The sequence below is a fragment of the Empidonax traillii genome, unplaced genomic scaffold (genome assembly GCF_003031625.1).
Source record: "Empidonax traillii isolate 1590-97213 ecotype Southwest subspecies unplaced genomic scaffold, ASM303162v1 scaffold1002:size361594, whole genome shotgun sequence".
Classification (NCBI taxonomy): Eukaryota; Metazoa; Chordata; class Aves; order Passeriformes; family Tyrannidae; genus Empidonax; species Empidonax traillii.
This window is the reverse complement of record NW_020956195.1, coordinates 218,978-246,388: the sequence shown is the minus strand read 5'-3', so window position 1 is coordinate 246,388 and position 27,411 is coordinate 218,978. Positions and strand designations below refer to the sequence as shown.

The window sequence follows — 27,411 nt, the reverse complement described above, 5'->3', positions numbered from 1 at the left end:
CCTTCAGCAGTCAAGGTGAAATTGAGCCAGCTTGAATAATGATGATAAATATTCTGTGGGAAATGGAACAGTTTTCTACAAAAGTTAAAAGTAAATTGCAGCGCAGATAGTTGAAAGTCATTCTCTGAATTCTCAGAAGTCCTATCTTTTCTTGGTAGGAACATATTTTTCTTTTTTTTAACCATTTTGAATTTTGGTATTTTGTAAATAAGGAAGAATTCTTAACTTTACAAGCAATGCCACATGGGCAAGTCTGGGTTCCCAGTACAATCATGGATTTGCAGTCAAACATCAGGTAGACCCTTCAGGCTTTGTAACAGCCCCAAAAATTTGCAGTAATCCTCCTCCACCTCTTCTAACACTCCTACCTTCACTTTATCTTTTTGCACCAGTGCATTTGAGGGGAACTAGAGCTGCTGGTTTACGGGTACTGCACACCTTTGTCTCCTGTTCCACCACAGCATCCACTGCAGCAGCAGAGAAACCACACACACCCCACTGAAATCAAATTCCACCCACTAGCTAAGCCATCCTTATCAACAGCATAAGGAAATGACATGATCCACTCGTTAGAAATGTTTGGAAACACTGGGGTGAAAAAAGGAAGGGCTTGATCTATAAAAGCAAAACCCAGCTGTGATTTCTTGTGGGGAAAACACAGAGAGAATAATCACTTTCTGCACCCTGGTAATTCCTTGCCATCTGAAATTATTATCTCTACACTTGTAAGGCATTTTAAAGTGTCCCTTATATGCTGTTTAATGTTTGATCATATAAAGGAACATTGAAGGCTAGTAGTAATTAGCATGTTTAAGGGTACTAGCACATACATTACCCATGTCAGATGGATCAAAAGGGGCGAAATGAACAAAGTGCTGCTCCAAATTAAAATCATCAGCACCTGACCACTACAGAAAACAGCTTGAGAAGCAGCCCATAAACATCAGTCAGTGTTTTTTTTTTCAAAGACTGTTTTCTCGTGCGAGACTATGATAGGGACAAATCATTTAGAGAGCCAGCACAGAGTCCTCCTGTAATTTATTCTCTATCTGTGCCTGGAAAACCGAATGTTATTTCTCAAGACATTTTCCCTGTCAAAGTGCAAGGCCATTTGATAATTACAGTTATATTATGTCTCCACTCCCTACTCCAACAGTCAGAGGCACTGCTTCCAAAAAGCTTTAAATCCACATTAAATCCTATTTAAAATGTGTCAAAATGGAGGAATGATTTAAGAGAGGAAAACTTAATCAAGTATCAGAGGTTATTCCTTATTTAGAAGAAAACCTGCGCTCGCAAATCCTCCGCTCTTGGTGCAGCTGACACATATGAATACAAAAAACCACTTTCACCGCATTCATATTTATAGTTCCAATTATGAAGAAAGATGTCCTCTACGAGGGAATGCTGGGAAGAGCCCCATTTGTTATCCTTGGTTAATAAGTATTATTTTTACATAAACACAGTTATGCATCACCAAGATAGCACTGCCTGAAAAGATCTCAGTGTGATCTGGGAAGAGCTGCATTCTGCAAAGCACCTGCTGGCACTTCACAGGGAACTGCCTGGACACACACAACGGGCTTCTCCAATATTCCAGCTCCTCAGGCAACCTCTCAATGTGCTGCATTCCCTGTTGAAACCATTTTGCTGTGCACAACGAGAACTGAGTCAGTCACTGCTCTGAAGCAGGTAGAAGATGTAGACACTTCTAACTTAAAGCCACTTATTAATTTTTAACATTTTTTTTTTATTTATTTATTTATTTTAACGTGACTAAAGCTTAAACTAAATTCATGGGGAAGAAAAATGCAGGAGTTTCTACCCCAGCTCTTATGCTGATCTCTGCCCCCAGAGGTTGGTCCTTGCCTTCCAAGGTTATACGTAAAGATATCTTGCTGCAGCAACCTCTTCCTGGGTCCTTAATGTTCTTAAGAGGTTTCTCCCAGCCCCTGAGGGCTGGCTGCTCTCCTTGCAGTCTGTCACACTTGATATGGGCTGCAGCTCAAAGCCTGCTGCTGCAAATCTCTTGGCTGACACAGTCCATTGCCTGAAACTTTCTTCCCCGAGCTGGTTTCTTCCCCAGGGGGGCTGCAGAACAACCCTCCTCGCCCTCAAGACATATTCATTTGACCCTCTCATTTCTTAAAATCTTCCAAATCTTGTCATGTAATTAAGAACCATCCATCCAGTGGGTAACAATTACTCCTGCTGCTGTCACACTGCTACTCAATTATGAATGAGGCAATCTAGGCAATTTTAAAACCAGCTGCTAATTCTACAAAACAAGCCTTAAATCTAAGGTGTGCCCCATGGGACGACAGCCCTGCTGCACACTCAGATTCTATACTTCAAACCATTTGTTAACCAAGACTCAATCTAGACAACATAAAGGATAACCTCCAAGTGTCCTATTGCATGCTAAATACAGGAGAATTTATCAATTTATGTTTATACCTCTGTAGCATTTCAATAGCACCGTTTTTAACCACGGGCTTTATACTACATCTAGCAGAAAGACAACCCAACCACTGCTTTCAGGCATTTGCATCTTCAGAACGAGCACCAGAGAAACTGTTTATTGTGGGTTTTGCCCTTCACAGTACGGGATCACAAAAGCAATACATGTGCCCCTCCAAACTGACAGGATTAAGTTTTCCAAATTTAGCAACTCCAAAAGATCGGTCAAGAAAAGCAAAACGGGATGATTTGAGTAGCACATAAATATGTACGGCCCCACTCCCATGCAACGAGGCTGGTCTCTCAAAAGCAAGGCTTTTCTGAGAACTGGGCACTGCAAGAGGTAACCGATGTCAAAAGTGGGCCAGCACACAGGAGGAACTCACCTGAGACACGAGTCATCCTGGTGGAAAAATAGCACTGCTCTAGGTCCTCAAAATGAGCTGTGAGGCGCTTGCGTCGCGAGGCGAGCGTGCTGTTATACCACGGCTGCTTTTTGGTCTGAGAGGAGAAGGGAGAACACTTGAGAAAGGCAGAGCCAGGCCTGGGTTCCATTTCAACAGATTTTATCCAATTATAAACAATTACATGTTTACATGTATATATGTGATGGGTTAGAAGCGTAAAATGACAAATGAAGAACCTCGCCACTGCCAGCAGTTAGTCTTAGGGTTCTATGATGCACCCTTTAACTTAACCAAAAAAAGCTGCTTTTAGACAGCTTTTGTTTCCTGAACCTTTATTTAGCCTCACACATAGCCCCAACCCCTGGGGAGACCTGTCTTGCATTTCTACCGATGGACAGCAGAGGCCATCTTCCAGCTTCACAAGTCAAACAGACTGTACAACAAATACTCCCCAGATCCCTGGCAGACAGTTCACTAAAAGAGGAGGAGGTGTTTATTTTAATGAGTTACTTACTGAATTACTTCCTTTGAAGCAACTCAGTAATTCTCTGTAAAGCTAAGCAAACAAAGAAAGAAGAAGACAGCATGAAGTTCAAAGGTTAATGGAAAAGAAGCCCATGAAACTCTTCATTAAAGACATTTTCCAACCTACCCAAGCAGTAACAGTGAGAGGCAGAAGCAAAGGATTTAAACTACATAAGCAAACTCTCCTCCTTAAGCAAAACCAGGAAATGTAGTACTTACCATCTGAATCATAAGTAAGGAAAAGGAATTAATTTCTCTACTACACAAGAAACACAAAGAGCCCCTTGCTTTACTTGCTATTTAAGAAGTGTGGCATATCACATCCTCAAAGCTAAATTTTAAAAGATTGAAGAAGCACCAAGCTCCCCGATGAACAACATCCCTGAGTACATACAGTGCCTGGAATGTCACTCAGTGCCACTAAAATCCACTCCACGTGTAACTCCCCCTCAATCTGTGCCAGAGAACGGGCTGTCCTCATTACAGCCATCCAGCAAACCAAGTTTACAGCCCACTCACATTTTTGCTTTTACCTGTATGAGCAGTAATCTAATATTTTAGGGGAAGAGCAAGCCCCAAGCAGAGAAACCTCCCAATGCCACTATCCACCTGAGGCCACACGCTGACACTGTGACAGCACTGATGGTCTGCACAGCTTGTTTCATCTCAAAAGCAACTCCAGCCCAAGGACACAACACTGGGAAGTGCTCCAACATCAATACACCTTTTAAGTACAATTTTCTAAAATTTTACAGCTTTAAGAAATACCTAACAGAACACTACTATACCACCTTCCTATGATTTTTGTGCACCAGCCTGCAGTGACTCCAGCCCCTCTCAGCACATTGAGGAGTGATTTGGGCTCAAGACAACTTCGAGCAAAGAACAACCACTTCAGTCTCAAGACAAGCTGCCTGTGCCATGGTGAGTGACATAACCCTGATCTGTCAGGTGAGCCCAGTCCACACTGAGATGGAATCAGTCATGGTAAGTGTTTGTCTGCTGTGCCATTTCCTGCTGGGTCTCCAAAGATCCCCCTGGAGCAGGTCTCGGGTTGGCACATGGTGACAGAATCAACCTGCATTACCCCATTGTCATCAGACCATCCTTGGCTAAGCATTTCAATCTGCTCATGTATTTATGTTCTCTTTCTGTCAAGTCTGCCTCCCCAGCTACTTGCTTAGCAATGTCAGGCAACAAGAGGAAAAAATAAGGGAAGAGAAAAAAGATAGGCAATTTTTATTCAGTGGCTAAAACTACTATGGTTGTCCTAGCGGAGGACAATAGTTTGGATTGCTCTTATCAAGAGTGATTTTACTGTCTGAACTCCACCAGGTGCTCTAAAGAGTCCTCTAACTGTGAAAAGGCTTCGTAGCTGTACACAGGCTCCTTATTTCTAGCAGGAAAAAAAGACTGCCATTAAATACTACCTGCAGAGTTCCCCAGGGCCTACATGACTTGTCCACTTCTTTACTTCTGAAGCTCAGCTTCTGGAAGAAAACTGTCCAGGAGCTTTGTAGTATATAAATTCTTCCCTAACAACATGTTTTTGAGCAATGCACAAAGTAATTATATTGAGAAAGAAGGCTGTGCTGTCCATCCTAGATAGCTCTCACTGCCAGCACTGCCCAATCTATAATTTTTGCCATGACTGACAATTAGGGGACAAAAAAGCACAATTTAGTTTATATTTTTAAAATCATTTTTATGGTAAAGTCTTGCTGAAATTAGACTACCTTTGAATGAAGTGTTTAACTTCAAGAGTTGTCTTTCAGCTCCCCATCCAAACATATATTAAAGTTTAATTTGAAAATTTGTACTAGAGAGGACAGATCTTACACTCTTGAGGACAAGAAATTGCATTTGAGGACAGAAAAGATTATTCTCACACAAATAAGGCTGTCATACAGAATGACTAAAAAGTCTAGGTTGTTTGTTTTGGGAGCTCACCAGCAGGATAGCTATGCTATTAATTTTCTATTTGAAATAGGAAGTACTGAGACAAGTAGTGTCAGTGGAGAACAAATACACCGTAACACATCAGAGCCCTGAACATAAAATCCACATTGCACCTGCCCTCTGAAGTGAGGCAGAACTACAACTCTATGTTCAAGCAAAATCCTCCCAAGACCACAGCAGCAGGAACAAGCCTTTTCCCCCCAGAATAATAGATGGGATTTTCTAATTACCACTTAGTTATAGAGCTGCAAACACAGAAACCTGCATGCACGTGTATATGCTCATCAGCCCCAAATTCAGGTGTTTCTTCTTTACATCAAATAAGATCCAACAGCACTTCTACTTGTTGTTTACCAGGGACCGACCACCACCACCAGAGAGCACCCAAGGCACAGCTGGAACGTGACCAACACTCCACCTTGTCCAAATCAAAACTGTTTCAACGTTTTTGGAGCTGTGAGCTGGGTATCAGTGTCACCTTCCCAGCCCAGCTGAATCCCTCTGAGCTGCAGGACTACAGCAGTGCTGTTTGGAATTCGGGAGGCCCTGCGGATCAGACAGTTTGGAGGCTGCCTGCCAAACAGCTCCATTGTAGATGCAACTTTTTACCCTCTGTGTGTATTTATAATACAGTTTGTAAGGCCCTGACGAGGACAAACTACAAAACAGCTGCATGTTTGGAGTGTTTCTTGTTTTCAAAGTCAAGTTTGATCCACACTTATTTCAGCCAATGCAAAGGGTCAGGGATTTACCTCCCTTCCTAAATGCTGCCCACTTGGGAGATGAAGAGCAAAAAAAATATCCCCTTTTCCACGGAAGAGTCAGCTTTAGGACAAAGGGCAGATGTCTAAATATATGACACCAGGTGTCTTTCTCCCAGTCATCCCTACAGCTGCAGTTGCCCATATAACCAGTTAAAGCATTTCCAGGACTGGTACCTTGGAGGTGGATGAAGGTGCAGCTCAACTGCCCAACCTCCACATTCACTCTCTCAACCCCCCTGTGCCTGTACAGACAGGTGGATTATCTTACCTGAGAGCTGCCACTGAAGCCTGGGGGCTGGCTGTACTCCGTGGAGTCAATAATACTGCTGCAAAAAAAAACCAAAAGAAATGGTCTGCTTAAAAATCGCTGTACAGCCATCCTTTACCATTTTTAACCTGTTTGCTATTCCCTCCTTGACACCTCGCAGCATGTTTGCCTGTGAGATCCATTTTACAGACAGGGAACAAAAGGTTATATTTTGTTTGGGGGTTTGGGAGAGACTTTTTTTTTTTAATTTCTTTTTTTTAATACAAAGTTCTCCTAGAGCAGGATGCTGTCACACACAATTATGTGTAGCGCAATCGAATAATTTCTGATTAGAATGCAAAAGTATCTTTTGCATGAAATATGCAGGACAAGACATTCTGAAAATAACGTTACCATTGGTTTTCAGTTGCTTTAAAAAAAAAAAAAAAAAAAAAAGAGCAGTTTAATGCCATGGCATTTGAACAGCACTGTGAAGGGAAGCTAGAGAAATCAGTGTAAGACAGAGACCAGTATTCCAGGCAACTTTAAAGACACATAAAACAGAGACAAGTAATGAAAAACAGAAAAACAAACAAAAAACCCCACTGACAGCCAGGATTACTATTATTGGAAAATGCTACACCATATATAGCTACACAGTACCTATAATGACAAAACATACCTTAAATAATTGTTTTCAAAACACAGCAAATGCATGCAAACTCAATGAAATCTTTCATAACTGCAAAAGGGTCTACTAAATGCAAGAAAAAGGCAGGTAGTTCAGTGTTCCTCCACACACAGGCAAAATATTCAGCTCCCACAGTAAGACACCAGAGCCAGATGAAAGAACCTTTATCACTCAAATTTCAAATACTTTCAGGACAAGCAAAGGTTAGGAAACAAGAACAGCATTTTATTAAATATGAACATCACCATGATTTGTTTCTAAAAAATAAATAAATAAATAAATAAATAAAAAATCTTTGAAACTCACTTCTGCTATGTCATTTGGCTTAGACAGAAAAGAAACTATCTTGGTTGGCTATTCTCAGTCTTTCCTATGAGGTAACCTCAGATTTTAGCACCGCCTGGGAAAGCTGAAGGTTTCTTGGAGAAGCTGCTAGAACACAGCTGTAAGTCCTGGTTTTGTCAAAGATTGACTGTACCTATTAGAGATCATGTAACTGCTGCTAGAACTGATCCATAGACTTGGGATTTTTGGTCATAAACCAAATGGTTTTGTTGAAGTGTCAGTTGGGGCACCTGTAAGTTCAGAAGAATGAAACAGGGGTACTAATGCTCAAATATTTCTCAGAATGTTTTCAAACTCCCCTGCAAATGGAGGAAAACAGAAAGAGAAGATGAGAGAGAACCACTAATGAGACTTAACAATTAACTTGGAGGATAAGACTGACTGAATTCTGTTCCAGGCAAGACAAAAGCTGCAAACCAAGAAAATCTAAGGGATAAAAATGATTATTTGCTGCAAGGGAGAAAACAGCAGAGCTGTTTCAGAGGCATGGCTGGAGACAATGAACTTTAAATTAGAATGTGGCCACAAGAAATAATGAAACATGTGCAGCAGATCCTGCCAGGAACAGCAGGAATAACACACTTGGCTGGAAAGTGATGAAAAAGTGCTTCACTCCGAGACAGGTACAGTGGCAATTAACAGCAAAACACACAGACTTATAGTGTCTGGTCTCGTTTTGCTGCAGGTTGTCTGGTGATGTAAAGCCTTCAAGAGTGCAGACGTCATCCCCCTACCCAGAATACAAATTCAGAGTCATTTCTGTGCAGTGCCTGTAGCTGAGTTAACTGGGATATGCTTTAATGTTTTTCCCTTTCAAAAAAACAGGAAGCAAGGGATCAGAAAATTACAGAAGTGCCCTCTCAGTTCTCTTTTAAAAGCTGCAACATTAGGTTCCGTTAGGAAATTCAGCTGACATTTAAAAACTTGGAACAACAGCAACAAAAACATGGCAACCTGCAGACTACCAGCCCCATTAGAGGGGTGGGAGGGGGTAATTAGAACAAATGGAAGGGAAGGAGGATCAGGATTTCGATAACTGAATCAGAGTTACCAAGCAACTCGTTTCCAGATCAGAATCTTCCCCCAGAAACTCCTATTAGTGACGGTTTGTTATTGCTATTAGTGCTGAATAGCAGTCACAGGGAAGTTGCTTATTCCCATCTCCTGTTTGCACCATTAACCGGCAGCAGAAATAGCGCGAGCGCCCGTTCAGAAAAACCCCACACAGAACCATTTGTTCTCTTCCCTCACTCTGCCCCTCTTGTTCTCCATTAGTACACAAGCCCAGCAATCTGCAACGCTGTAAACAAGCGCTGTGCCATTACCCAATTTAATATTTCATCACACCCTGTGTAGGCACAAGAGCAGACACGTGTTCCTCGCAGCCGAGGGTGCGCTCGGCAACCACGGCTGGGCTCGGTTTGCTGCTAAAAAGAACTTCGGAGGGAAGCTGGGGGCAGGCACAGCAATTTCACATTTGGAAGATGTTAATAACAGGGAGGGAAAAAAAAAAGCTACAAACAATGAAAAGAAACAGAGAATTAATGAAGCGAGCCTGTGATTTAGGGGAAGCAGACGAATAAGGGCAAGTCACTGGAGACCAGATAAAACTGAATTCCAAAGAACTCTATTTTCTTGAACTTTAAATTCAAAGGCTAAAGGAATTTTCTTCATCTCAGCACCAGTCTGTGATAACCTTGTACTATTTATAAGATACATTAGTAAAGTGTTATACAATTATATTTCATTAGCAGGGTGTTAAGCATGTTAACAAGTTATATTTCAATTTAAAGATACCATTTTAATTCACTGATGAGTTAAAAAGTCTCTGCAAGTTTAATATCATTTTAACATGGAAGTGAATCCATCTCAAACTATATTTGTATTTCATTCTTAGTGGTTCAAGGCATCTCTAAAATGCACTCTTGAGATTAAATATTTCAGTTAACAGAGCTGAAAAAAAAAAAATAAGCACAGTTCAAAGCTCCTATCAGCTGTTCTGCAGCATTCTTTCCAAGGAGCAAAGTTTGAGATATTCTTCAAAATTCACATTTAATATTGAAAAGAAGATTAATTTCAAGTGGTAGGCCTTGCTGGAATCTGAATTACGGTAATTCACACCAATTCTATTACTTGAATTACATAGATTGGTTGAGGATAGGGCAGGGACAGAAGTTACAGCAGTCAGGCAACACCTGATGCCTGTTCAGACACTTCCTTCCCATACTGATTTCTCTTCAACCACTCAAGGTTACTTCTTAAAGCAGGAATGTCATTGAGGAAAAGATAAGGGGTCGTCTTAGCTGAGAGAAAAAGGCAACTCCACATCTCGTAGAAAACTCCTAAATATCCTATTATATCAAACCCCTGGTGTGTTGTACCAGAGGGAAAACCCAAAAGTTCAACACACACAGCCAAGATGGAACCAGAAAGGCATGAAAACATTGGCCAAGAAAAATCCTGTGGCCTCTTCTCCCATCACGGGTCCAACCCACTGCCATCTCCCAAGAGAGCCCAAGTGAAGCACATCAATCCAAAAAATCGCTAAAATATTTTGGATCACTAAAATACTCACTAAAACTCTTGGGCTTAAAATGTTATTCCAGCCTTCAGCAGATAAAAGAGTTCTTTGGGAGCATGTTACTTTGCTTGGTTCAAGTAATAGAGATACATTTCTATTCGTAAGTACAATCTCTTGTTTAAAAAAAAAGGTTGAAAGGCCTGAGGGCCTTCAAAATGTAACAAATTGAGCCCAATCGGCGCTCAGGTTTTCCTCAAGCATCGGTACCATGGAGCAAAACCAATCTATTTAATAGCCAACAATCAGAAAACTACTAGAACCTGACAAGAATCTCATCAGCTTCACAAAACTGCTTCTTGGCAAAACAACCACCACCCATGTCAAGAAACACACCTGCACCCAAAAAGAATTAAAGAAGCAGTGAAGAGCTGAATTAGAAATGCTGTTCCCATCCATCTTGGCCATATTCCTGTCCCTTCCCTCAGGGCCAGCCAGAGCCTCACAGAAATATGAGAGATTCTGGGCCCTGTGTCCACAAACAGCACCTTGGTGGGAAATCCCAGCCAACATTGCTGGGTTCCTCATCAGAGCACTGTATTTAAGTCTCCACAGAAAATCTGGATCATTTTTTAGGGAGGAAATCTGATCATTTTTCCTTCCTTACTTCTGGGCTATTAGGTTTAGAGCTGCTAATAGCAAAAAATCTACCAGTACAATTTTATAACAGAAGTTGACAGTTTAGAGAACTCTACTTTTAAGAGACAGGAGAGATGATCACTTAATAACATAAGTAAAATCAGAGCTTTCTTACTGCCAAAAGACACATCTATAAAGTACAGCACTTCAAACCCTGGCACATGCAGCTTGGACACAAGAAGCATCTGCAATTTTGTCATCAAGAAGCCAGACTATGCAATATTCCAGATAAAAATCCACATTGAAACTATATTATTAGAAAGGTATTTCATTAAATCAAAGCAGACAGCAGATAAACAGAATCAATAGGCTGTATATTTTAAATTTTGAGCCCTAGCCTGTACCTTTAGCTATTCACACTGGAGTGGGGAAGCCAGAGGACACCAATATCATACAAAATTAAGACCTTTCATATGCCAGACAGAACTGCATAATGTTCAGAAAAGGTAGAATATAAATAACAGTAATATTCCATACCACAGCAAAGGCTTATGACTCAAGTTTACTAATCCACACGACATTTAAAGCCACCAGCTTCCCACAGCATCTGGTTTGGAGCATATTTTTCACCCAACGGTAGACTTGGCTTTTTTTTTTTCCCCCATAAAGCTTATATCAATCAGAAACAGAACAGAATGATACTGTATGGCACTCACAAATGAGTTCTGCTTGTGTTTTGGGCAGGGCATGCAGAGCACCAGCAAGTACAGTGCAATATGGACAGCCTGAAATCCAAGCTAAGTTGCAAAATTCCGTACCTGTGTGACGGTGAGGGAGCCTCAAACTGTGGCACCGTGCTGTCCTCACTGACTGGGGAGTACAAGCCACTCATCTCCTGAAACAGAAAGCCACGTTACAGCAAAGCTGGCAAAACTTGAAGAGTATGTCTAATACATGTTGTTCACACAGTGCTTTTGGTTTTCCAAGCAGATAACCAACTGTGTCTACACTTACCCAACTCGTCCCTAAAAAATCTTTACTGTACGCGACAAAACGTTAATTTTCTTCAATTTCTTTTCAGTTATGATTCCAACTGGATTTCAAAAATCCTACTGCCCCAAGAGGGGCAGTTCTGGAGTTTAGACTTCAAAAACCCAATAGATTTGGTTATCATCCAACTGCCTCAAACCCAGCACCTCCCTAAAACATGGCAGAGCAAGCAAGTTCTGAGTGCATTTTTGAGATACGTGCAAACTTATTTAACATCACAACTGGAAAGTAAAGCTGGATACGGGTCATGGCAAGAACAGCCACGAGGCAGCAGGGCAAAGGTGGTGCCCCAGAATTAGAAGAGGATCTATCAGTCTTCTGTGGGACAACTGCACAAGAGACAAACTTTGCACATTAGCTTGGCTTTGTCCCTGCCAGACTAAGTCACCACTGTGTACCCTGTATGAGGCTGTCTTTCATCTGTTTGGGAAATGGAGGCCATGCAGGATGCAGCAGCTCATTAGTTTGGGAGGCAAAGGGTGCCCAGGACAATATTACCTGTGCTTTCAAATTCCCTCTAGGTGCCCCTTAGTTGTTAGGCAGAAAGCAGGATATTTGTGACAAGAGAGATCCCAGGCTTTAGAGGTCAGAGCCAAGGTCACCACCACACACCAGGAATGTACCCCAGCTGCAGCCCACTGAAATGGCTGATTAAAGAGCAGAGAAGCAGGCAGCTGGATATTCTTTGAGGGATCCCACAGCTTTCGGGAATAGCTTCTCCTAAATCTCAAGATGTATTTTACCAGTCTCAAGAAAACATACCAAGGTATATTTATTTTCCCAAAGCTGAGAAACGTTAAGGGAAAAGAGGGCTGAAAAAATTCCAATTAGCTGTTAGATAAAGGGTAGTTCCTGCAGTTGTATTTATATTTTGCTAATTCATCAGCATGCGTATAAATCATGTGAAGAAACCTAAAAGGCTTTTGGGCAGTGTCTGGGAGCTCATGCTGACTGCTCAAGATGAGCAAGAGGAGAGAAGCAGACCTGCAAACTGAACCCCAGGAAGTTTTAAGGGAATGCTATTTTGAGAGGTGGCAGTCTGATGTACTCCTGAAACATCAGCTTCCTACTCCAAGATTAAACACTAGAATGATTAGAGGAAAGGACCAAAGAGGAAGCTGAGGGCTCAATAAGGACAGAAGGATTGCACTGATGGGTTTACAAATATATGGAGTATAACTCTGAGCAAAAATCAGGAGATCCTCATCATTAAGGATTTAAGTGAATTATATCAGGATTTAGCAGGAATCTGCTCTGACACGCAGCAGGACTTGGTTCTGCTCCTACCCAGTCTCTGCATTACGACTCTTGTGCACTCCCCAAACCCCTCTCCATTTAAAGGGTAACATGCTGCTAAGATTTAAACAACCTGTTGAAACAACCAGAACACTGCAATGTACAAAAATCACAGGTTCTGATCAATACATTGCCTGTTGATTTCAAGCAACTGCTCGAAAATACTTACCAACACAAAGAAACGGAATGAAACGATTATATAAAGCTACCAACCTGCAGCCTCCACACATCAACTGAATGAACGAATTAAAGAAAGAGCATCATCTGTTCATTTTCCCATTACTGACTCGAATGCCATAAATTTAACCCAGCAGCCCCACAGCAAGGCAGACAGCTTGATGAAAATGAAAAATTGCCAGAGTCGGAACAATGTCTGGGTGCCTCACCTCTACTCGCTTAATATCTTCTTCCAGAACACTTAGCTCCTTCTGGATCTGCTCCAGTTGCTGTGGAGAAGAGAATGGGAGAAGTCTGAATCAATCTGCACTGCACCACCAACGAGATAAATTGCCATCTTTTCGCAGAGGAACCTGAACTATTTTAACCAGCGTGGTACACAGTTCAGGAGTCACCAGGCAGGAGGCTCAAATGCCCAGATTAACATAAGTGTGCACAAGACAAAGCTGTTATTGTGAAACAATGCAAAACAAGAGCATGAGCTACTTTGATATTAATCACAAAGAGACTCACATTATTCAAAGTCATACCATTATGCTCCTCTAACATCTTTCATGCAGGGTATAACTGGCTCACAAACACCAAGGAGAGACTCCTTGAATCGTCTGGGTTGGAAGAGACCCTGAAGTTCATCAGGTTCCACACCCCTATCAAGGACAGGAACACCTTCCACTATTCCAAGGTTGTTCCAAGCCCTGTCCAATCTGGCCTTGGACACTTCCAGGGATGGGGCAGCCACGGCTTCTCTGGGCAACCTGTGCCAGGGCCTCACTCACTTCCCTCACAGGGAAGAATTTCTTCCTAATATATTACTAAACCCACCCTCATTCAGCTCAAAACCATTCTTCCTTGTCTTGTCACAATAAGAAAAAAACACCATGAAAGATAGCAATAGTCATCACTTCACCCTTCAACAAAAAAGGAAGTCTTTTGCTAAAAGGTTGTAAGAGTATTTTTCATGCTAACAGTTAACCTGTCATTTGCCAATTTAAAATTAATGATAAAAAAATTTTGGAATTGGAAAATACCTATTACAACTAGGAGCAAGATTTGCTCCTGGCACCGATCAAGCACCACATGGCATTTCTTTCAAAGGTGTGATACTTACCTTGGATTACACCATAAACCCCAGTCAATTTGAGGGCTATCTCTGATAGGGTCAGAAGGAGACTTCCTCTCTCAACAGCCCTTTTCCCTTCTTTGTGACACATTTAATATTTTCCAGGTTTTTCAATTACTTTTCAGTCAGTCAGCAACCTGGCTTCACTCACCTCCAACAACTGTGAAGTCACAGACTTGACAATGGTTAACACCTAAGCAAGGACATCATCCACTTTCCAGCTCCAATTCCCACCCTCATTCAGCAGGCATGTCCCACCCAAACCCTGAGAGCCCCAACCCAGCCTTGCAAGGCCCAAACACACACACACTTCCCTGGGTGAGAGCTCCAGGTCTGGTCATAAACAGACCCCACTCAGCTCCAGTGCAAGGCTGGCTTGCCAAGACGCACAAGTCTAAATAAATACACGGAGAACTGGAAGTTCACCTGACTCAGCTCCCACTAAAAATTTAGCAACTGGCAACGTAGCCTGTGAGCAGAGGATGTTGCCAAGTTGGGAAGTCCACTGGAAGCTTAAGCACAACACACATTCTCCAAAGGCAAAACAAATTTTTGTCATCTCAACTTTCCTAGGGAATATCAGATTGCTCAAATCCAGGTATGAGTACAGCAAGACATATTACCCTTAGTATGACATATCTGGCAAGCTACTCCCAAAGACTTACTCACTTAAGTGCTTAACCTTGATCCTTTGAGTGTCAGAAGGTTTTGCTTAACTAAAAACCACAACTTAAACCCCTCTTATTGTACAGCATTCCCAACACATGTATGCTGCGTATTAGATAACCCACCATTTTAATTTTCCTTTTAAACACTAACCAAAGCTTCTGTCCCTTAACACAGGACAAGAAAGGACTGCTGGCTCCACATCTATTTCTAACATGGCTTCTTCTTCCTCGGAATGAGATGACACTATAAATGTATCCTAATCTCTCTCCACTCTGAAGGTTTCAGTTTATGTTTAATTTGAGGCACAGACAGCAGAAGTTTAATGGTTTAGAACTACACTGCCACAGATAATTTACAAACCACTACACCATAACAGATAATTCCATTTTCACTTGTGAAACCCACAGCAAGAATAGCAGGTGGTGCTATAGCTCCAAGATTAGTGGTAAAGTTAAGTGACACTTGCACAGCACGGGTCCTGCCTGAACTCGGCTCTAGCAAATACCATCAGCAAATACCCCCACTTCCATAAATCCCATTTAAAAAGAAGTTACAAAACCGCTTACGAGTTCCAAAATTACAGTGAGGAAAACAGCTATTCTACAAAGGACTGGCTCAGAGCCAAACTGGACATCTGAAAAATAATTGATGCTTGCTGCCATCACATAAACAGGAGATTTTTTATAGGAACAAGAGCAGAGACCTTTTATTGGCCAGCTTTTATTAACTATTGCATATGGCCAAGAGTAAGAGATCTGGGCCTTTATTTACCAGTTCTTCCTTCTAGTCACAACCTACTGGAAACTTTCCTGACAGCAGCCAGTCTAAAAAGCAGGCAAGTGTATTTCATGCTTGTTTTAGGAGAAGTCTTCTCATGCCTTCAGCATGAAATGAGTTAATAATGCCCACACTGAGACCTTCCTTTTTTTTTTGGTGTGCTGGCTCAAGCGTTTTAATCTTTTAAAGACCTTAAATCAGTCCACATTCGTTCCAATTAAACTTTGAAAAATGAGACTGCTGATTTGTAATTGCCAGCCTTTGAGGGACATTTAAGGAAAGCTAAATGAATTATAGTCCTTGCAGGATATCCAGATTTAAGGGCCCTTAATTTGATTTTCACTATGTTGGGCACAGAGAGCAAGCCAAGTCCTGTCCCAATGATGGGCAGATTCATGCCTGTCAAACTTTGGATTAAGTCAGCAAAAGCACTTAGAATGATCACTGAAATTAATGCTAAAAGAGAGGCACATACTATAAACTCTCTTCTCAGACACAGATGCTTTCCCAGAACTGAAAAGGCCAATGTGGACAAGGAGAAGGTTTCAATTCAGTGGTTAAACCTCATAATTTCAACTTCACTGAACGACCTCAAATAAGAAGGTGTGTAACACACTGGTCCCATGTTACACACAAGCATATCTATACAAAAGAAAAGCTATGACCTCAAAATAGCCTCTATTTCTTATTATCTCTGGAAAAGGGACTTCAGATGTTTAAGTCGAGAAGCTACCAAGGACTTACACAATGTTAAACCCCAGGTCATGGTGAGTTTGTTTTTGCCTACTAACAAGTACAGCTGGGCACAGTGCTGAGGTTTCATCCTTGAGCTTCCTGTTTTTCCTGGAGCAAGGGCCCCTCGGGAGGCAGCGACTTCCTCCTTTGTGTTTGTGCAGCACAGACAACGAGCAGTCTTGACTGGGTCTCCTGGTGCCAATTCTAAGCAAAATCTAAAAGTCTAAAAGCTCAGCAGAGCCTCCCAGTGCCACAGAGACAGGCTAGGAAAAACGCACAAGGAGCCACATATTCTTGACCAGCTGTCCTTGCCATTCTAGAAAAGGCACAAGCAAGGAACAGCCAAAGTTATTTCCTGCAGAAATAACAGCAGGAACACTGCCCTAACAAGCTGCTTCACAGAGCTCTCGAGATGCAAACAGAGCATCTGGATTCACGCTTCTGGAAGTTCACAGGTCACGCACCTTTCAAGGCTCTGATCCACACTCCCCACGCAGTCATGACAATATACACACAGATCCAAACAGATGAGACCATTACCAGAGGGAGCATCATTTTCCCAGACATACAAAGCCATTGCACCAGCCAGGACAGGGTAAAAAGTATCACCTGTCCACATGAGAAGGATAAATCAGGTAGGTTTTTCAGATAAACCTTTCATCTTATGCCATAGCTTCATCCATCCAACACTGGACACTTCCTAATTCTTGTTCTTCCAGCTACTGCTCTAAGAAACCTCAGTGTCAACTTCATTATCAACAGCTGAACTTCTCCTAAAGGCACCCAGTGAAATTAATTTCTCCATACCTCAATGACAACAGTAAAATCAATTTCTCTCTAAGTCTTGTCTGTCTCTGTGTTTTCTTTCCATCATTGCTTTGGATACAGAACCTGTTACACAGGGCAGCTATGGCATGGAGGTCTTTTACAGGTTTTAGAGAAATTTTAGTCTTTAAGTTGAACTGCAAATCTCATTTATTTTGACATAACACCTCACTGTTACAAAGTCTTTGCACAAGTCAAAAGAGGTGCAGGATTTCTCTTGGTATGAAGACAAGAACACCTGAGACTTCACAAGGTACTTTTATTAGTGAAATGTGGCATTCAAGCCTCTCAGACACGTGGACAGCCCATCTGTAACGCATTTATCTGCAGAGAATATTTCTCTCTGATCAATACTTCCTCCAAATGGTGTTTCCTCATAACTGGGGCAGGCTTGAGAACAACACTGTGGTTGAGTTGTCTGACACACAGAGTTCCCCAGGACCCCAAGGGCAGGAGGAAGGAATTGCCTGGCTGATAAAATACACGTTTCGCATCTTCAATTTTCCTCTCCCTCATTTAAATCCTCCAGTTTGCAGGGATTACGCTTTGAAGGCTTAGTGGTGGGGTCTGATAGCAAAGCGTCACGAGAGAAAAACATCTGGGGCAAGGAACAAAGCTGCCTAAACAATTAGAATAATTGCCTTAAGAGTCTCATACACCACTGTGAGTGCTACTTAGCTCCTAGTTCTAGGCTGCCCCTTCTTCTTTGCAAGACCCCTCTGCTGCAGCAAGGAGAATCAGCTGATATCAATATGATAATCTCCAGCTTGCTGCTCACACGCTCACTGTATCCTTGGGCTTATTATCACTGCAGTCAGAGCCTCACGTCTCTCATTCAGTAGCTCAGAAATGCAAATAGATTTAAAATACCACTTATTTAAGTGCAGTGGATAGGAAAGAGATTACTATAGCTATAAATTCTCCTCAGCAGTCCTGGAATGTAATCAAGACTATATGACAACATAAGAGCATGACTGATTTCTGCTTCTGTCACCTCTCTTGCTTACTCATTAGTTCATCCATGTGTGTATGCGCAGAACACAAGTCTTGACAGGTGGAGCGATTAACACAAGGTAATGACATCCCTCGGGGATTCATGCTTATAATTCCCTGCAATTATCCCACAATAACTAATAACTCCTCTTATTTTTAGTATTTAACATGCTCACAATGTGGAGTAAGTGAAGACAGCTGGAGATACACATGAATTTGAGGCTGAACTGCTGAGCAGGCACTCGGCGCCACGAACCTGAGACATTTCAGGATTATTTCTTTGTCCCAGGATGTTTACCAGGCTAAAAAAACAGTCCCTGTGCATTAGCAGACATGAAAGAGGTCTTGTTTGTTAGACGTGAGAGACTTAGTGTCACATTATGAGAAAACAAAAGCCCACAGAACATAAAAATGAAGTGACAGCTGCCAAGAGAAACATGAATGCACCCAGGGAATAGCACCTGTGTGTTGCAGAACTTGATTTGTGATCCTGATCATTAAGCTCAGTGTTCTCCTTCAGTAAGCAATGGTGCTACTTGACAGAAATACCATCAGGTAGCTGAGCTAACAATGTTTTAGGACAAATTATCTATATGATATATATGGTGGTGTCTAACTCCATTTGCTACCATTCAAATCCTGACAAGACAATTAGCGAGGCCTCTTTGTAAAGTGATGAATATAAAACTGGGGAGAATTAGCTGATATAATCAGCCCTCTCACAGTGTTAGAGATGAAAGAACACGTGAACATTTAAAATTGACAAAGTTGAATCTGCAAAAGCAATTATTCAACACAGTTAAAACTCAGTCATGAAAACATGAATTTTAAAAAGTCACAGGTCGTTGCATTTGGTTTCCCTGGAAAATAGGAATAAAAAAAACCCAAAAGTCAATATTTCATTATTAAATTTGACCTTCCAGACTTTTTGGATCCAAAAAAATGGCGAGTGTGCGTTCAATTAACTGTGCACACATATGGAAAGGCACTCAGCCATGCTAAGTTTCCCTTAGAGACGACCAACTGTTGTGGATGTTCAATACATTCCTCCCCTCCAAAACTATCTGTTATTTTGTTGAAAAAGTATTTTCAAGCTTTAGTCATTTGTTTTCAATCTTTCTCAAAGCAAGACATTTTTTTTTTCTATTACTATTGCCAAGGATTTGGGTTTTTTGCCACATTGCCCTAGGTGAAAACAAAACAAAAATATAATATATAAACTTACAAAGAAAAAGGGCTTGCAAACACCTTTGTGCAAAAAAACCATGCAGTAAATTTCAGCTTGAAAGATCAATGTTTTGGAAAGTTATGAACAGATCAAAACAGGATTTCTAATAGAAAGTCCTGCAGGTGCTGAACCTCACATTTATCTTCTAGAGAAATTATGAAAGTGGGACAAAGAGGCATTTGTCAAAATACTTGACTACACCAGTATTCTGAATTTTAAAGTACAAGTCTATAAAGATAGTTTTCTTCTAGATATAAACCCCCTCCAATATGCTCAGAACTCACCATTTCAGGAATGCAGGAGAAAAAAATATACATAACTTATGAGTGAAGTAAGCGAGGAGAGTTACAGGTGGTTAATCATCTGCTCTGATATATTATACAGGTACACTAGCTCTAAGGCAATATCTGTATTAACTTACAAAGTACCCAAGTCCCTATGTAAGAACTTGCAGTATGTAGTAAATAAAACCTGTTAATAAAATCTTTGCAATAAATAATATTCCAAGAGGCATTTTGGGAAGCAAAGTTACCAGTGTTCCTTTAAATATTTAAGCTAAAAATTAGAAACGAGCACTCTAATACTTAAAATCTTTTTATTAAGAACTTATCATTACTGCTATCGCTTGCTCGAAGTGCAATTCTTCTGCAGTCATCTTTACTGAAGATGAGTGAGGCTTGAATTAGGAAAGGGGAAAAGGTCTTGTTCCTCCCCATAGTAAAGGCTGCTCGTATGACTCACAACAATGTGCAACATGCTAAAGTGTTCCAGGGTCCCCACGTGCTCCTTGAGTTCCATCCTCATTTCTTAAACAGTCACCTCTTACTGCATCAAAACAAATTACAGTGAACTTAGAAGCTTTGATAACCTCTCTCTGCTTTGTTGCATTATTGAGGCCACTTAATTCCCCCATTGTTCTCACCTTGCCAACTACCATCTCAGGCTTTTTGCGGTCTGGATTCATCACCACTGGCATAACCCAAATAGTAACTCCTCTATTATCCCCATAAAACTCCCTCCAGGAAGGAGTACTTGCCACAGACTCCACCAGCTACAGGGAGGACCTGGATACTTCCCAAAAAGAAAGCATCAACTGGCTTAATTTACTCTGTGGGTAAAACAATAAAACAACTGCCTGAGACAGATTTTGGTATGTAAAACTATCCTCCGGACTGGTCTGTGTTTTCCATGCATTTCCCCACTAGTTTTTACCTTTCTTATCCTCACCAAGTGAAAAGAAAGACTGCTAGCAGCAACTCTGACAAGTCCTCATTTCCCTCAAAATAAGTGGCAAGGCCGGGCACTAAGCACCATGGCAAGGACAGAAGTGACAGGCCTGCACAGAAGTCTTTTGAGATGTGACAGTCTGCATTTCATGTAGGAATATAAAGGGGGGTAAGAAATAACATCAGAGCAAGCCTTGGCAGCAGAGGGAACACATAAGCAGGGACAGAGAGGATCTGAAATCAGCTATAAATCCCAGCTGGTTTCAGGATGTTCCAAAGGCTGTACACAGAGGACCTGCAGCCAAATTTAAGTTTCTTTAGCTTTAAAAGGAGATGGTATCCTTGTACATTATTACTAAAGCCAAAGGCAGATGCAGATAAGATGGGAAGGGTTTCCCAGGTGCAAGTCACACAATCAAGGCTGAAAGAGACCTTTGAGATCATCCCATCCAACCACCAACCCAGCACCACCATAACCACCCCTAAACAATATCCCCAAGGGCCACATCCAGATGCCTCTTGGACACTTCCAGAGACTGTGACTCCATCACCTCTCTGGGCAACTTATTCCAACGCCTGATCAATCTTTCAGAGCCAAAAATTTTTTCTGTAATGTGAACCTCCCCTGGCACAACTTAAGGCCATTTCCTCTTGTCCTTTCACCTGAGATGTGGCAGAAGAGCCCAACTCCCACCTGGCTACAACCTCCTGTCAGGGAGTTGTAGAGAGCAATGAAGTCCCCCCAAGCCCCCTCCTCTTTAGGCTAAATACCCCCAGCTCCCTCAACTGCTGCTCATCAGACTTGTGCTCCAGACACTTCCCCAGCTCTGCTGCCCTTCTTCGGACTTTCCCACCACCCTTGTTGGTTTTGACCATGAACATCTGTTGGTACAAAGACTCTTTATAACTTGCTTTGGAATCATTCCAAAACCAGACTCTCAATCCATTCTGGACAAGGCTTCTTACACCCACCACCTTTACCTGATTTCAAGTCTGACCTTGAAACAGTCACACTGTTGGGTCTTACATTCTTCACATCTTTTTTGGAAACCAGGGCCTCCAAGGGAGCTTGTCCTTCTGCTGTTTTCATGATCATTTTTCTAGGTTTCTGGGATATTTCTGGTATTACAGTTTACATATTGCATGACATTATGAAAGATAAGCCCCAAACCATGAAAGACTGTCTATGTGATTATAAAGCCCTCTCGTATTTCTTGAGACACTCATTTTAGGACAAATGAGGAAAAAAAGCACAGAATATTCATTCTTTTACATCACCACATTAGTCACGGCATTTGATGCACTAAAGGAAAAGACTTGACAACAATTTCACTCCTTCCCCATTTTTCCATTTTCCCAGAAAAAAAACAAAACACACAACCAAAAATTAAACCTAAAAACCTCGTTTCAAGAACTTGACGTAAATTTACACCAAGGAATCGCTGTCTCCCCACATTCTTCACCAGTGTGAGACAAAAAGGCAAGTGATTAAAAACTGAAGCTGTCACACGAAAAGAGATTAATTTTCCTTCCTACCCACGTGTCCTCTGCCTGAGATTTCCCCAAACACGCCTCAAGTTTTTCTTTGCAGAGATAATGGCAGGCTAACACATCACTTCAATAGAAATGCCCTGGGAGAGAGCAGCAGACACCACCTCACCCACTGAAGCACAAAACAAGTTACCTCTCGTTTGTTTCTCCTGGCAACTTTGAGGAATTCCATAAGGATCTGCAATTGGGCAGCATGGGATTCCTGTAACACAGTAAACAGGGAAGGGTATGGTAAGAGAAAAACACTCCTTTTATACACAGAAATCCACACCTAGCACTGAAACAGCTCCCATTTAGAGGTTAAAAAGAGAAAAATAGCTTAAGGCAGTTGAAAAAAATGATAGTTTTACTTTGCCTCTCAAGTTTTAAGGTTTTGTTCGGCTCGCTACAATCTTTTACTTGAAGGCAGAAGTTGTAACAGTCCTTATTTGTGCATCACTAATAAGTCAAAATGCTTTTCTTTTGCTTTGGCTACTGCACCTGAAATAGATTTTGGAATATGGGTTCCTCACAGACTCATCTGCTACCCTGGAAGATCATTAGCATCTACTTCATGATTAACATACTAAAGCATAAAGTATTTGTATTAAAAAAAATAAATAAACCACCTGCTTCAAAATTAATATTTGTGTTTATGTAGAGATCACTGCTAAAGATTTCCCTAGAGGGGAAGACAACAATGAAATCACTGATAAAGCTAAAACATGCCTTTGCAGTCTTTCCATAACAGGTCATTTACCTCAACCATCAGTTTAATATTTTCACCCAAATGGACCAAAAACTGGACATGGAAAGATAAGAGAAGCACAAGAGGAAAAAAACCCAAACCTATATTCCAGCATTAATATAGTCCTAATTCTATCCCAGCATTCCAAGGCTTATTTTCACAACCTACCAAAATATTTATTAATTAAAGGACTGTGAAAATAACACCCAAAAAGGATCAAGGCATAGGAGCACACAGAGTCCATTAAAGGCAGTGATGACAGGACAAGTGAAGAGATTAGGATGTCATACTACTACTATTCTGGGATTATTTTCTTCCTCCCCCATCCCTGTGACAACTGTGAGTGAAGTAAGCAAAACTAGTACAGAAAAATGTTTTTAAATTGCTCTGTAAATCAGTTTTGGGTTTGTTTTTTTTTTTTTTTTTTTTAGGTTTAGTATCCTTAAAAAATATTTGTGCTCAGAAGCACCCACACACTCAGCCCTGTGCCTTCTTTGCTTCAGATTTGTCTCAAATGACAACAAGGTTTGAGGGGATAAAAAAGAAAAAAGAGGTTTTACTCTTTTTCCCAACCATACCTTCAGGGAACCACAGCAAAAAAATAATGTACAAGTCCCCGTGCAGTAAGGTAACATAAGAGTTTTGCTAGTAGTCAGTAAACATTCTGGGTTCCTTCCCTTCCATCAGAACCACAAGTTGTGTAAGTATTGATTCTCAAAGTGTAAATAAATTAAACTACTCCAAATACAACCCTCCCTTCCCTGTTTTAAAGCACCATCAAAATCTAAGCTCCTACTCAAAGTTCACTGGGCCAAATTCTGTAATAATCCAGTTTAATTTAGAAGGTCTGGCTCTCATAACTGGAAAATGGTCACTTGAAACCAAAAGCGAAAAACATGAGAACTGCCCAAACCAACCACAGTTCAGTTAAATCACAGGAACAGCTTGCTTGTTGTATATTGTATAAATCTTCAAACCAGCCTCATGAACTAAACACCCAAACTTTTCTTTCAAGCATTAAATATTAAAAAAGTCTTCAGGAAAGGCGGTCATTCATTCAGATTCTATCAATTCCAGGCAGAAACCAGAAGGTGTGATCTCACATGCTCACTGAGTTTAGTCCTTAATCTATATTCTGGACTTCTTCATGCCTATTGCTAAGAAAGATCTGTCATTTACTTGTGCAGCACTCAATTAGTAAATCTCTTCACATGCATTTCTCTGTTCAGTGAGACACTTCCTCTTATCCTTCCCCATTTTCTCTGCTTGTTTATATGACCCCGCCAGCAACATCATAAGCATGTTTTGGGCATCACAGCTCAAATGTTCCTTCACCACAAAGGTCAGCAAAATGGCCAACTTTTAAACACCAAAACACACGAGAAAAGGCTGAGCAATTAGTTCAGCAGTAGAATCTTACTTCAAGGCATGAAAAGAAAAAACTTCCCAATAGACAGTGTTCATTTAAGTAAGAGAAACTTCTTACTGCTTCCAACTGCTTCTTCTTCTGCACCAGCAGCTCCAGCATCAGGTTGACGTTGGCCAAGTCAAGATTGTCTTGATCTGTTCCCAACAAATCTTGAATTATCTGCCACCTGTGGCCGTTCTAGAAAGAGAACAAGAGATGTTGGGAGAGGGGGAGGCCAAGCCATACAGGGCTATACCCAGCAACAGATATTAAAAGCACCACTGCAATATTTTATTCCATTGTAAAACTGCAGAACAGTTTTCAGGTATCCCAATTCCCAATTCCCCTCCCTGGTACAGGATACAGCTCCTCCATCCTACTGTGCAACCGCTTATCTTATTTGGAATATATTTGTGCTTTATGAAAGCACAGCTACTGCTGCTGGGAAAAGATTATTTCACAGCCACAGTTTTATCTGATTTGTGCCCCAGTTTCTGAGAACAGTTTTCTATAGGGAGAGAGAAAAAAACTCCATGTTTACCCAAGCTTAGTTGGATTACATCTGAAATACTGTTACTTTTAATTTTATTTTAGTTTTTTACCTAAGTAATAGGTAAAACCCTCATGCTAAATTCAAATCAAAGAAGGTAGTATCAGCTCACTTTCCCTACTCTCACCTCCCACACTGCTACTTTTAAAGAGTATTTTCATGGCAAAGGTGAAAGCTGGGAAGAAGATGGAGCTCATCAGGGTGATCTGCTGATTTAAACTGTTAGAGCTGAGGAGAACTCCTCAGAGAGTCAAAATACTACCGTGCAGCCCATTCTACCCTACAGGCTTTTTTCTCTTCTCCTTGACAATAAAAAAGTAAAAAGGTTTTCCTGGAGCACAGGAAAATAATACCCTGAATAATAGGGTAATGCTAATATAGCCTTTCATCAAAAAGCCTCAGGACCCAACAGGAATAACTGAGAGTTCTTTAGACCTTCTAAGAAACAAAGATGGACTAAAAAATCCTGCCCTATAAAAGCTGTGACACTAAATCTAGATATTTAATTTTGCAAAAAGTAGAAATGCCATCCAGCCTGTACCAGCTATTTCCTCAGAGGCTGCAGCCTATTTGTATTGACTAGATTGAAAAAAATAAAATATATAAAAAGCTGTATGTTCTATCTGGACATTGCATAACTCTCAACTCAAAAAACTCAATTTCAGTTTCAAAAAACTGGCAAAGCCCCATGATTTTTGAGTGAATAAGATTTGAGACAAATTTTAACATCCTAATGCACTTGTTAATTGTACTGCTGCTAAACTACTCAGAAAGCTTAAAAAATGCCTTAACATGATTTCTTAATGAGACCACGACCAAGAAATGGTGCATTTGCTGCCTTCTCTTAATACCTACAGTAATACAAGGGGAGAACAGGCACTGGTACAACACCAGTATTCTTCCTTTTAGAGGAATTTATTTGCAGTCAAAAGGTAGAAGCTAAATTACACACTGTTTTGGGCATGGAATCATAGCAGCTGTCCACTTATTGGTATTTATCTAAAACAGGTGCATCTACAGGCTTAGTTTTCAAAGGAACACTGTGAAAAAGAGTAAAACCAATTTCCAAGAAGCTACTGCACGTGCCTTCAGGTCAACTGTGTGCACTTCAACCCATATCTGGTTTATGCATATTTTATATTAAATAAGGTATATGCATATTTTATAGTGAATATTAAAACTTACTGTGAGTAAACCAGCGAATCCTTGAAGCACGTAACCACTGAAAGCACTGGTTTCTGCAACCCAGCCCCTAAATAATTACTCCTTCAGAGGTTTTTAAAAACATGATTTTTAATATTACTCTGCAACCTTACTTAGGAATTACAGAAGGATGCCAGATGCAGCAAGACAAATATTCAAGTTTCTTGGCTCATGTCACATATTCTTTCTGATCCTCATGTACAAGAGCACCCAGTGGTGCTGCACAGGGATCCTCACGAACTGAGAACACAGATCACACCCCGATTCTGTGACACGAAGCAAGACTAGAAGATGTCCAAGGCAGTTTTATCTGGGATTTGAGCCACAGCATCAGGCTCCAAATGCATCTTCCTCCCTCTTGTGGTCGGGATTAGCCTTCCTCCAGCCTCCCTGTAGAACTGCAGCTTCTCATCTGTGACCAGACAAGCCCGTGGCACTTCTAACCATTCACGACTCTCATTGCAGCTGTAGTTTCCAACACTGAATGGAAACAATTGCCTTTGGACAAATGTGCTTCCAGGGGTAGTTTCCCAGGTTATGTGCAATACAACACATGACTCCTGGCTATGCTAACACAGCTTCCCTCCACACACATTGCTGCGGGGAAGAACAGGAGTTAACAAGGTTGAAGGGATCTACTGCCACTGATACTGATGTCATTCCCCCCTAAAGCACCTCAGAGCATCAGCTCAACAGTGCAACCTCTTTTAATTTAAGCCATGTAATGACAATTGCTGCACAAAAAAAAAAAATTAAATAAATATAAAGTAAAAAAGTTGGAACATACGGTGCTACTCACTGAATGGTCCAGTTTGAGTCTTTTCTCCTCAGATCTTTGCTTCTGTTTAAGAATAAGTTCATTGACTAAAAGACATAAATAAGATGTCAAAGAGATGGATTTACATTTCAGAAAACAAATATGAAAGATTCTACCTTGATATTTTTAGTTATTAACTCCACACTCAGGTGTTTATCACTAATTAAAACAGTAGATGTCTTCAATTTTTTCTGACCAATTTATCCCCTAATGTTTTTTCATAATGTACATTAGGATTTTTTTTTAAATTGTTGAAAAATACAAAGCCTACACACTCCCCAAACTGCTCCAGTTCCTTTTTCTAAGCACCCATGGTTCTTCGAGAAAGTTTTTCAACTCCAAGGCAGAAATACATCAAAGAAGACTATGTGAGAGAGACAACATTAACTCATTTATTACAGGCCAAAACCAAGCACAGCTGAAGAGAACAACTTTTTCCTTGAATTGCCATGTGCCTTTTGAAAGACTTTTTGCCTGCAGTTTTATTTTACACCAGTCTAGTGA

The 27,411-nt window shown here is 40.9% G+C and overlaps 1 protein-coding gene across 4 annotated transcripts in view; it reads right to left on the bottom strand.

Moving 5' to 3' along the window:
• Positions 1-27,411, bottom strand: part of COP1 (COP1 E3 ubiquitin ligase) — a 122,961-nt gene that overhangs the window by 85,784 nt on the left and 9,766 nt on the right. For 3 of the 4 annotated variants that reach the window (XM_027903970.1, XM_027903968.1, XM_027903967.1), the window contains exons 4-10: positions 26,878-26,954; positions 24,416-24,535; positions 22,336-22,404; positions 13,288-13,347; positions 11,374-11,450; positions 6,384-6,441; positions 2,847-2,961 (exon numbers count right to left, since the gene is read on the bottom strand). In XM_027903970.1, coding sequence (XP_027759771.1) covers positions 2,847-2,961; positions 6,384-6,441; positions 11,374-11,450; positions 13,288-13,347; positions 22,336-22,404; positions 24,416-24,535; positions 26,878-26,954 — 576 coding nt within the window. The remainder of the gene's footprint in view (positions 1-2,846; positions 2,962-6,383; positions 6,442-11,373; positions 11,451-13,287; positions 13,348-22,335; positions 22,405-24,415; positions 24,536-26,877; positions 26,955-27,411) is intronic. The other variant, XM_027903969.1, reaches the window with a different exon arrangement.